The sequence below is a fragment of the Marmota marmota genome, unplaced genomic scaffold (genome assembly GCF_001458135.2).
Source record: "Marmota marmota marmota unplaced genomic scaffold, marMar, whole genome shotgun sequence".
Taxonomy (NCBI): domain Eukaryota; kingdom Metazoa; phylum Chordata; class Mammalia; order Rodentia; family Sciuridae; genus Marmota; species Marmota marmota.
Window position 1 is genome coordinate 7,682,602 of NW_025999944.1, and position 11,795 is coordinate 7,694,396.

Below are 11,795 nucleotides of genomic sequence, written 5' to 3' on the forward strand. Positions count from 1 at the left end.
CCCCTCACAGCCAAGACACACACGCAGATACACCCAGGCACATGGATCCTTGCACCCCATGCAGAGACAGGTGTGTACACAGTCTCCCCAACGCACAATGCGCATGTATACGCTCACACACATGCACTCACACACAGAAACCAGGGACCAGATCCAGGCAGATGGCCGCAAAGAGCCCTATAGGGCACACCGCCACCGGGTGCAACCATTCCTTCTTTCCGCTGCTCCCAGGCTCAGGCCTTCCCGCTCCGCCCCCGCGCGCGCCCCCGCCACCCGCCGCAGTCCGCATCCACCCAGCCTCGGCAGCCCTCGGTTGCAGCTAAGGGTTCCGCGCAGCGCTCCCGAGCCAGCTCGCGGGAGCGAGCAGGGGAGGGTACCGCAGCCGGCGCCCCAGGGCAGGACGAGTCCGCTGCGCCTAGTGGGCAGGCGGCCCGAGCTGCCGTAGCTCGAGGTGACAGCCCCGCCCGGGTGGCACAACCTGCAGGGAGCCGTGGGGGCGCCGGAGGGGGGTAGCTGGAGGGAGAACCTGCAGGCGGCATGGCGGGGCTGCGGGCCAGGCGGGGCCCTGGGCCTGGGCTGCTGGCGCTATCCACGCTTGGCTTCTGCCTAATGCTGCAAGTCAGTGCCAAGAGGCCCCCCAAGACGCCCCCCTGCCCACCCAGCTGCTCCTGCACCAGGGACACCGCCTTCTGTGTGGACTCTAAGGCAGTGCCCAGGAACCTGCCCTCCGAGGTCATCTCCCTGTGAGTGTCCACCTGTCCTTGGGTTGGGGATGGGAGCAGGAGGGCAAGGACCAGTTCTCTGGAAGTGGATGGGGGAAATCCTGCTTTGCTCTTCAGAGTGTAAAGATCAGGAGGACCCCAGGGGTCCGCAGGGCTGGGGCTTCCAGGCCCAGCGGTACAGAGCTCTGCAGTCTTGCAGCCTTAGCAGCCATGGATGAAGAAAGCAGGAGTTTATGGTCAGGGGTGAATCATCACCACCACCAGTAGCAGTGAGACCTACTGTGTGCATGGCTTTAGACTTGGTGGAAGGGATATTTAGATGAGCACGTAGGCCCCTGACTGTGGTGTTACACCAAAGGCAGAAAAGGGGGAGGAGGGATGTCAGCAGGGGGAGGGATGACAAGTAAGAGTGCCCTGGGGTACCCTGGCACGCCACCAGGCCAGCTGCTGTGCACCCAGCTGGGCCAGCCTCACTTGCAGCAACTGACCCCAAGGCTTCCCCCCCACCGCCTCTCTTGCCTGTGGGACTGGAGAAGCTGCCAGTCCTTGAGAGCAGGATGCCAGGCCCCTCCCCCACCGCAGCACCCCATCCCTCCACAGCACCAGCACTGGGGGTGTTTGGATGATGAGGATGGTGCAGGTAATGGAACCTTCTCTTGGCTGAGAGCGAAGGTGAACCTAGGGTCACCCGCGCTCCTGAAGGTAGTGGGGGAGGAGCGTGGAGAAGGAGGGCAGTGAGTTTGGGAGGTAAAGGGAAGGGCAGATGCAGGTGGTGGGAGCAGGGCCCATGAGAACAGAAGCCACTGCTCTATCCACCTTCATGGGCCCTGCAGACTCGCCACAGTGATGACTAAAGTGTCCCCTACAGGACCCTCGTGAATGCTGCCTTCTCAGAGATCCAGGATGGAGCCTTCTCTCACCTGCCGTTGCTGCAGTTCTTGTATGGACAGGGCCTTGCGGAAGGGCGGGCGGGGGCACAGTAGAAGAGGACAGATGCTGGGCTGGGATGAGGGAGAGTGGGCGGTGCAGCCTTTGGGGATGAGGATACAGGTGTCCTTTTGCTCCTGTAGGATAGGCCACAAAAGGTGGAGCAGTCTGGGGTCATGAGTCAGAGCAGCAGGTAGAAAGAAGACTAAGGACAGGCCGAAGCCAAGAAAGTGGGGTTTGGGGCAGGGACTTAGCTCCTCTGGAGTCCTGAAGGAACTGGGTGAAATAGCTTGAGCCAATGCCAGAGTGGACACTGGGGGTCGGCATCTTAGAGACAGGGATTGGAGTTCAAAGAAAGAGCTTGAAGCTGAAAGGGAGCAAAGACAGAACAGCTGTCATCAAGGGCTGGAGGGGGCTGGGATGAGGGTGAGGAGCCAAGGAGGAGAGGTCACAAGGGCAGCCCAGGAGCCAGGTTGGCAGGAGAACTCTGCCCCTCTACCATTTTTAGGGGTAAATGGGAACCTGGGAGCTTCTGGATTCAGAACAGGCTCCCACCTGGTCTTGCCATGCGGGTAATTCAGGGGTCCTCTGCTAGGCTCCTGAGGTATAGGGGGCAGGCTGCCAGATCTTGGGGGAAGCCCAGGGGTGAGACAGAGGGCTAGGGCAGCAGGCACAACCCTGGAAGCCCTAATTTCCTCTTTGTCTCCCCAGGTTACTCAACTCCAACAAGTTTACGCTGATCGGAGACAACGCCTTCACAGGACTGTCACACCTGCAGTACCTGTGTGTGGGAGGAAAAGGGGTGATGGGAAAGGAGAAGGAAGGAGGGAGCCCAGTCTGGGTGGGCTGGGAGGGGAGGTGGAACAAGAAGGTTGGAGGGGGTGGAAGGCCAGAGCCCGTGAATTCTCCGAGCAGAGGGTCATTTCCATGCCTCTGCCTGCACCACTCAGCCTGATTGCTACAGGCTTAATGACACTGAACTCAGTGGAAGCCTGTCTCAGCTGGGATCTGGATTAGGATGAGGGAAATCACTGTCCCCAGGGGATGGGGGGATGGATGTCTGGACTCCTGACTGGCAGCTGAGGCAATTTCTCATTTTTTCCAGTTTCATTGAGAACAATGACATCTGGGCACTGTCCAAGTTTACCTTCAGGGGACTCAAGTCCTTGACACACCTGTGAGTACCCCACATGCATACACACACTGACCAAAGCCCTGCATCTCTCTGTCCTTTGGTCTCTGTCATTATTTTCAGATGACCCAGAGGTCTCTTTTGCAGCTCATTGGCCAACAATAACCTGCAGACACTGCCCAGAGACATCTTTCGGCCCTTGGACATCCTGAGTGACTTGTAAGGCCCAAGTCCAAACTCTTCTGAGGATTCCACAGAGGGAGCACCCCTGGAGGGAGTGGTGTGGGAGTCAGAATTGGTCACAAGGTCTTGAGAGGCTGGGAGTGCTTGGGTTCTGGGGGCTGAGGAGTGAGGCTGAGTTAGATGTAGACAGCAGCCTTCCAAATTGGGGTTCCTCAAGTCACCTGTGGGCCCTTTCAAAATGCACATGAGACACTCAGAGTGTGTGTGTTTCAGTACTTGGAATTATACCCAGAGCCTCATGCATGCTAGGCATGTGCTCTGAGTTACATCCTCAGGCCCTCAAAATATGCTTTTAAAATGCCTGTTTGGTTTAAGTCTACATTTAAGTCCTATGGCATAGCCACAATCATTTATCATTATTCATACAAAAAAAGAAAAGCCCTGAATTGCGGGTGGGCTGGAGGAACAGAAATGGGACATACATTGTGCAGGTTGTCCACTGCACATGGCACCTGGCCAAGGAGGACAGCGGAGCTGCAACAGCCTACACTCCTCCAGCCAAGCCTGTGCACACGGGGCTGCATCCTCCCCAGGGGAGCCTCTCTCTCTCTCTCTGCCTGGTGCAAAGCAGCCTGTGAGCAACCCCAAGTAGCCTTGACAAGACCTGCTTCTGAAAGCCTACAGGGCAGGGTAGGCAGAGCAGCTCAGAGCCTGTCCCCTCTGTGCTCTCCTGCCCTGCTCTCATGATCCAGGGACCTGCGGGGCAACGCGCTCAATTGCGACTGCAAGGTGAAGTGGCTGGTGGAGTGGCTGTCACACACCAACACCACCGTGGCTCCCATCTACTGCGCCAGCCCACCCCGCTTCCAGGAGCACAAGGTGCAGGACCTGCCACTGCGGGAATTTGACTGCATCACCACTGGTAGGAGGCAGGCCCCTGGCCCCACCTGAGCAGCCCACCCCACCCTGCAATATCCACCCAGTGGCCGCTACCTCCGCTGGTGCTGAGCCCACACCTCTTGTCCCTGCAGATTTTGTGCTCTACCAGACCCTGTCCTTCCCAGCAGTGTCAGCTGAGCCCTTCCTTTACTCCAGCGACCTCTATCTGGCTCTGGCCCAGCCCGGCGCCAGTGCCTGCACCATCCTGAAGTGGGATTATGTGGAAAGGCAGCTCCGAGACTATGACAGAATCTCAGGTATCTGTGCCTGACCAGGCTGTGCCGGCCCCGGCTGGGGGAATATGGCAGTAGGACCCATGGTTGAGTTCCACTGGGCAGGTAGAGAGATAGATGAGACATGATCTCTGACAGGGACATCTGTACAGGAGGCAGATGAGAAGAGGAGGCTTTAAACACAATGCTCTGTGCAATCAAGAAAGGCTTACAGAGGGGATGCCCAAGCTGCCTCATTTTTAAATTTTTTTTAGTACTGGGGATGGACCCCACAGCCTCATGTATGTTAGGCAAGCACTCTTGAAGGATGGAGAGGACAGACAGAGGGAAAGAGGAGGAGAAGACAGGAGAGGCTGATGAGCTCAGCTGTGGAATCTGCTAAGTTGGAGCTGAGGTTTGAAGGCTGAGAGATACTTAGGAGAAGAAAAAAAAAAAGGAAGGGTGTTGTGGCAGGAAACCCTGTGTACAATGTCAAGAAGGTGTGCAACAGCTTTGTACGTGAGTGTGTGTCTGAGGCCCTGCATCAGCTTCTCCAGGGAAAGGTGGGGTCTGGATGAGGAGGAGAGTGGATGAAGCCGGGATGGTGAGGTGGAGACGAGGGGCCCCACACCAGGTGAGCTTTGTGCCTGAGAAGGGCTCCGACAGAGCTGGTTGTGCGTACGGCACACATGGGCATTCATCCCTGCACGTAAAAGCCCTTCCAAAGGTGGGAGAATGTGCTTTCATGCACCACTATCTAAACATCAAGGGGTCCTTTTGGTGCGCCTAGGGTTTCTCACCCTCCCAACTGGCCACTTGCCAATGAGGTGGTTTGGGTAACTCACTTTCTCTCTCTGAGCCACAGTTTTCTTCTATGTAAAATGAGCAAAACAATAGAGTCCTTTTCTGTGTGATTAACGGAGGTAATATGTGTTTACACTTAGTGCAAGTGATTACACGCAGTAATAATTCAGAAATTGACATGTGGTTAAATACTCGATCAATATCTAGGGACACCTGTTTTGCGCTCAGTGTTGGCTTGTATTTGAACCTTGAGGGCAAGGGTGGAGCAAGGGCAATACTAAAGCTGACAATTGGCTGTGGACAATCAGAAATGAGCAAGCCCTGAGCCCTGGGTGGATGATTCCAGGAGGGTGGCAGCACTGGCCCGGAGTTGTGGGGACTGGTCTTCCTTGATGAGCAAGATGGAGTGGGAGCTGCAGGGTCCACCTGACACTGTCTGACCTCACCTCCCTCTGTCCTGACAGCCCCCTCAGCTGTACACTGCAAGCCAATGGTGGTGGACAGCCAACTGTATGTGGTTGTGGCCCAGCTGTTTGGTGGCTCTTACATTTACCACTGGGATCCCAACACCACACGTTTCACCAAGCTGCAGGACATAGATCCCCAGCGAGTGCGCAAGCCCAATGACCTGGAGGCCTTCCGCATAGATGGGGACTGGTACTTCGCTGTGGCTGACAGCTCCAAGGCAGGTGCCACCAGCCTCTACCGTTGGAACCAGAATGGCTTCTACTCCCACCAGGCCCTGCACGCCTGGCACCGGGACACTGACCTAGAGTTTGTGGACGGCGAGGGCAAGCCACGGCTGATTGTGTCTAGCAGCTCCCAGGCACCTGTCATCTACCAATGGAGTCGTACTCAGAAGCAGTTTGTGGCCCAGGGAGAAGTGACTCAGGTGCCTGATGCCCAGGCTGTAAAACACTTTCGTGCCGGCCGCGACAGCTACCTGTGCCTCAGCCGCTACATTGGTGACTCCAAGATCCTGCGCTGGGAGGGCACCCGCTTCTCTGAGGTGCAGGCCCTGCCCTCCCGGGGCTCGCTGGCCCTGCAGCCTTTCTTGGTGGGCGGCCGGCGCTACCTGGCACTGGGCAGCGACTTCTCCTTCACCCAGATCTACCAGTGGGACGAGGGAAGACAGAAGTTTGTGCGGTTCCAGGAGCTGGCTGTGCAGGCCCCCCGGGCCTTCTGCTACATGCCTGCTGGGGATGCTCAGCTGCTCCTGGCCCCCAGCTTCAAGGGACAAACACTGGTGTACCGACACGTCGTGGTGGATCTCAGTGCCTAGAGGGGTACCCAGGCCTCCGGGTTCCTTAGGGTGGCGCTAGAGGCTGGGTGGGGGCCCCTATGAGCAGCACATGTGCCTGTGAAGTCACATGCGGCCAACCTGCTTTTGTGCCCTTACACACACACACACACACACACATACACACTCGTGAGCCCAGGCACACATCATGGACTAGCCCAGGGAAGCCTTTCCTCGTCAATGTAGTCAGCACGAGCACCTATGTATACACCAGGCACCCCAGCACCCAGGTCCTCTAGTATGCGTGCACATGTGGCTCCCCCACCCAGAGGCCACACCCCCTTTCTCATGCACATGATTGGTGGGTGGGGCATGTGGAGGAGAACACCCTCTTGTTCTTCTGCTTGGCCTTCCCGTGGGTGCTCCAAGTGTTTGTTTACCTGCTCCAACTCTGTGTTGCAACCCTGGCCACCCCTGTCACTCTTCCAGGTGCATCCACCCATGCTGGGCCCCTTCTGCATGCATACTGGACACCTGCAGACACACTTGGTCACACACTCCCACTTCCATATAGACACATGTCCAGGTGCGTGCGCACATATGCGGACTCGCGCTGCCCGAGGGGCTCACCTCTGTTCCTTCCTTGGCACTCTTCTTAGAGGGGCCCACGTCACTGCTCCTCCTCTGCTCACCCAAGTGTGCCCACCTTGAGGCTGGAAAGGAAAAGAATGGTGGCGAGCCTGTGATTCTGGTGTGGCCTCCTGAGGATGAAGCTCCTCTGCCCCAAAGCAATAACAGCAGCAGCAGCAGTCACCCCTGGGCTCTTCCCAGTGCCATCTACCCTCATCTTGGAGTTTCCTTCTGTGACCTGAATGCCAGCTCACCTGGGGACTGGAAACCGCTGAGATGAAAGTTTTGTTTCTGCTTTTCCCTCTGTAGCTGTTGCTTCCTCAGGCTCGGACCTCGCTCCGCTCTCCCCATCTTTGGAATGTGGATCTGTACTGCGATTGCTCCTTGGGGCGTGTAAGAGCTGGCCGAGCCAGAGAAGCTGGGGCACCTGAGCCACCTGTGCAAGTGCCAGGAATGGATCCTGGCTTCGAGCATCTCGGGGCCCTGGCACCCCTCCACTCACACAGGCATACCCCAGGACCACTGCCTCTCGGTGAAGGCAAGCAGTGGGCGTGTGAGGGGCCTGCTCAGGTTGCCTGGGAGCCAGGCTTCTGCTGCCCTCTGCCGTGCACTGGGAACAGAGCTCTGTGAGCGAGGCTGGTGGAGGTGGGGAGTGTCCAGATTGCTGGGACTCCTTGTGGCAGGATGCCCGGGGCAATTGGGGGCAATGCTATGATTCACTTGCTTCAAATAAAAAGTTCCACCCCATTGCCAGCTCTCAGATGTCATCAAGGTGTTTCATTGGGAACAGAGCCAGGGCTGGGCTATCTGTCCCTGCTTCACCCAGGAGTCTGCATTGGCTTCCAGACCCTCTCTCTCCTGGCTCCCCTCCCTCAGAGAAGTGGACCCCCAAGGTCAGCTGGTGCTAGGGTCAGGAGTTCATGGCCATGACACTCAGGTGCTGGGCCAAGGTGACGAATCTCCTCCACCTGGGCTGACTCACAGCCAATGTTCCTTCCTGGAGATTATAGGCTTGGGACTCACTGAGACTTGAGTGTGTCCCTCTGTCAGAGGTCAGACATATGATGGCAAAGAGTAGCTCAGCAGTCTGTCCGTCTCACCACCCGCAGCCCCAACTCCTCTATGGGCAATGTCCTTTATCGCCACCCTCCACCCGACGTGAAGCATCCTGGAGTCCTAGTAACATCACTCTCTTCTCTTATTATTTAATCTCCAAATCTCCTCTCCATGCTTTGTCCCCAAGAATCTTCAGATGGGCACCACTTGTTTTCCTTTCTCGGCTACCACCTTGGTCAAGCCAGCCCTCCTCGATGCTGTCACAGGCCCTTACACACCTCCCTGCCCACCCACTTCTCGCATCCTCAGTCCAGCCCCCTAAAGCATCCTTCCATCATGTCATGCCCGGACCAAGAACCTTCCGTGACCCCCTGTTCTGGTGACACTGAGGTCCTCTGGGACCTCGTCCTGACTGACACACCCAGGGCTCTGTGGGCAGTCAGTGCTTCTCTCCATGTCTGAGAATGGAGTGGAGAGCCCATGACAAAGCGGGAGTAAGGGACGAGTTAGATGGGGCTAGGCTGGACGTGATGCTGAGGGCACTAGGAAGATGGGGGTCTTGAAGACAGCACACTGGGTATGGCAAAATGGCGGTGGTGAATGACAGGGCCCCCCTTCTCCTTGTCACCTCCTTGCCACTTACGGTCTTTAGTGAATGGATGCCTTTTGCTGCCTTGTGTGGGTCCATGTCAGGATAATAGACAGGAGGGGATAGAACCTGGGGGAGACAATATCTCCTCGGGCAGGGGGTACCAAGCTGTGTCACCCTGGATAGGCCACTTCCCTTCTGCAGGACCTCATTAGCTATCCAGGGCTCCTTTGGTCTCTTATGTGTCACATATTTCACAAATGTGTCACAGGTCATCCACACCCTAACTGATCACTCCAGGGAATACTTGTGGACACGGGGGATGGACACCAGGTCTGGAGCTCCCAGAGCTCCCAGATAGCAGGGAACCATGCAACTGCGGATGGTGTCGTCCGGCAGAACGTCCCCTGGGTTCTGCCATCAGGATCTCACATGTGTGAATTTGGACTCCGTTCCTCTGCTTGGTGTGAGATTTCAAGCAAGTCAATTGGCTTCCCTGAGCAACTTCTCCTTTTGCAAAGCAGATGAGAAAACTTCCAGCCAAGTGCAGGGGCACATGCCTGTAATCCCAGTGACTCAGGAGGCTGGGGCAGGAGGCTTTGGTCAAGGTCAAGGCCAGTCTTAGCAACTTAGCAAGACTGTCTCAAAATAAAATAAAAAATAAAAAGGGCTGGGCTGTATTTACTACTCAGTAGTAGAGTGCCCCTGGGCTCAAACCATGCAGCAAAAAGCTGGGCATTCAGGGACCAAGGGAGAGAAATATCTTCCATCCTTGGGGGAGTATGGGACAAGGTGTGGGGAGACTTACTTTTTGGAATCCTGATGTGGCCATTTGACATTGTTACTAGCTGAGCAAAAGCAGCTGGTAACACTCAGCCATGTGACTTTGCCTATGTGTCTCAGTCTCCTCATCTATAAAATAGGTATAGTCATGATATATACCTGACAGGGTCATCTATGATAAAATTTAAATGCATTGTATACATTAAGATATATAAGGCTCTTTGAATAGAGTCTGTGGCACATAACTGTGATCTGTATTGGTCTGTGGGAATGTATGAGATATACAGGTGACTCTGAGAGGCAGGCTTTGTGTGATAGGCAATATATCTTTGGAGAAAACCCCTGCACCCTACATCTGACCTTTGACTTCAGATGCCCAGCTACCCTGCTCCTGGCCACACCCACTATGGATGACTGGTCTGGGTTTCTACCTCCTCAAACCTCATTCGTGTGCTCTTGGCTAAGCAGGCACCCTAGAGTTCCCAAACCTCATCATCTCGGGATTGCTTGTCCTGCTTTTCCAAATGGGAAATGGGCCCTTAGCCTGTGCCTGGGAGAGGTTGCCAGGGACAGTGAGTTGAGTCTTCCAGACGCGTTGACATTGCGTTGCCCAGCTGAAAGGTAAACATCATTTGTGACAGCCGCTCTCTCCAGGGGAGAGCTCCCCCAAGGATGGGAGACATTTCTCTCCCTTGGTCCCTGAATGCCCAGCTTTTTGCTGCATGGCTGCTTGGTCACCTGCCCTGGGGCTCATTCATGTGTCCAGAGAGCTACTTAGCAACCCAGTTTAACTGGGTGACTGTGTCAATAGCTCAGGACCAAAGGCCACAGAAATCAGAGTCCTGGAGATCTCCCAAGCACAAACATTGGGACCAGGAGTCGCTATGTAAGAGACCATCCCAGCTAGGTGGACGTGGATGGGTCAGGAGAGCTGTTCTTAGTGGATGAGCTCAGGCGTGGGGCTCCTGAAGGCAGCCAGAGGGGAAGATGTACCAAAGGACTGGATTCGCATGTGCCTCCTGAGGAATGGATGTCCCTTCCCTACTGTTTCCCAGCTGATCCCCTTTACCATCAATCACATCCTTCCTCCTTCAAGGAGACCAGGGATACTTTTCTCCTAAGAACCATGTCTGTGCCTCTAGCTGGATGGTGGCTGGGACCTTCCTGATGGGATCCCTGGTGTTTCTTGTTCCTCCAGCATGGTTTGGGGCTGGGGTGGGTGAACATGAGGAAGGCATCCGCCTCGGGAGAGTTTCTCCTGTGGGCTGGTTTCACTACTGGCTCTCACACTCAGCAATACCAATAAAATTGATGATAATAATTAAGACCATATAATCACCATGTGTTTATTTATCCCCCAAAAGCCTCCTTTCCCTGACTCCCATCATTACCTACCCCATCCTTTTCATAGGTGGTGGGTGTTAACTATGGCTCTAATAAAAAGTGGTATGTGTTTCTGCTCCCATGGCCCCGGGGCAGCTCTGCGCTCACCCTCTCCTCAGCACAGCACAGGGGGACACTGTTCTCCCCATTTTCAGAAGGAGCGGCTGAGGCAAGAAGCAGATATTATCATAAAGAATGAAATCCCTCGTGGGAAGGTGTAAAGGCAGCAAAGGCTGCCTTCTTTTTAGAATCTTCTCCCTTCTTCCGATGTTCTCCTCTCTCCCAGAGGAACTTCTCCAGTTCCCTGTCCCACTCCAGGGCCATTCACAACTGGCCACTGCTGATCCCTCCGAAGACTAACCAGGCCATATAATTAGCATTAGCCAGTAGCAAACACCACTGGGTGACAGTGGCCAAATGACTTCACCAAGCATATTTCCCAGATGGTAAAGGGGATCTTTGCAAAAATTAAGACTTCGTGGACATAAAAGCAGTACAAAACCGCAAGCGTGGATGCTGTGGTGTTCCTAGGGATATCTGTATTCCTGACTCAGAGGAACAGATGGGATTTCAAACTTCTAGTGAAGAAGGTACATTAAAGTCGTGTCCAGGTGTGTAAGCCGTGGAAAGATGCCCCAGAGAGAAGTGGATCCTTGGGGGGTGACTCCCTCAGATTCGCGGTGCTTACTGACTTCGGTCTACAGTGGTGTAACACTGGAACTTGCTTGCGCTCAACCAAGTTTGCTGCCAGCTTGTGCCTGGGCTTCCAGGGTGGACCCCACACATTTCATGCCCTATCCCATTTTACAGAGGGGAAAAAATGAGGCGAGAAGGAAGTACATTGGGAGAAGCTAGTGAAGAGCCGTGAGAACTCTGGAGGCCAGGTTTTCTTTGTCTCTCCCCCTTTCTGTGGCACCTTCCCACCGCCTAATCTTCCCAACTGGAGAGCTGCTCTACCCTGCAGCCCCACCCTCGAGTCCGGCAGAGCATCGCCCTTTAAGGGGCCGGCCTCTCAACTCCCTGACCTGGCTCCGCCCCTCCGGGGCCGCACTGCGCCTGCGCTCCGCGCCGGAGCCCTGGGGTTGGGCCGGACCCAGTTCCGTGCAACTTTCAAGTGAGTTGCAAACTCCGCCCCGGAGGCCGGTGCCGTCTGCCTACCGCGCTGGGACCGCGGCGACCCGCAAGAGCGTAGACC

The 11,795-nt window shown here is 55.5% G+C and overlaps 1 protein-coding gene across 1 annotated transcript; it reads left to right on the top strand.

Annotated features, from left to right (window-relative positions):
* The first annotated feature begins 142 nt into the window (after positions 1-142).
* Lgi3 (leucine rich repeat LGI family member 3) lies at positions 143-7,536 on the top strand. Its single transcript, XM_015499400.2, has 8 exons — positions 143-743; positions 1,591-1,662; positions 2,361-2,432; positions 2,755-2,826; positions 2,929-3,000; positions 3,717-3,886; positions 3,996-4,160; positions 5,384-7,536. Exons 1-8 carry the CDS (start codon positions 538-540, stop codon positions 6,199-6,201), a joined length of 1,647 nt encoding a protein of 548 aa, XP_015354886.1. The 5' UTR covers positions 143-537; the 3' UTR covers positions 6,202-7,536.
* Positions 7,537-11,795: the final 4,259 nt, after the last annotated feature.

Bases quoted from the DNA above. Each gene is read 5' to 3' on its own strand.
- Lgi3 (XM_015499400.2), top strand. From the start codon at position 538: ATGGCGGGGCTGCGGGCCAGGCGGGGCCCTGGGCCTGGGCTGCTGGCG. The intron at 1,663-2,360 runs GTATGGACAGGG...TTGTCTCCCCAG, and splicing joins CTGCCGTTGCTGCAGTTCTT to GTTACTCAACTCCAACAAGT. The intron at 2,433-2,754 runs GTGTGTGGGAGG...CATTTTTTCCAG, and splicing joins CTGTCACACCTGCAGTACCT to TTTCATTGAGAACAATGACA.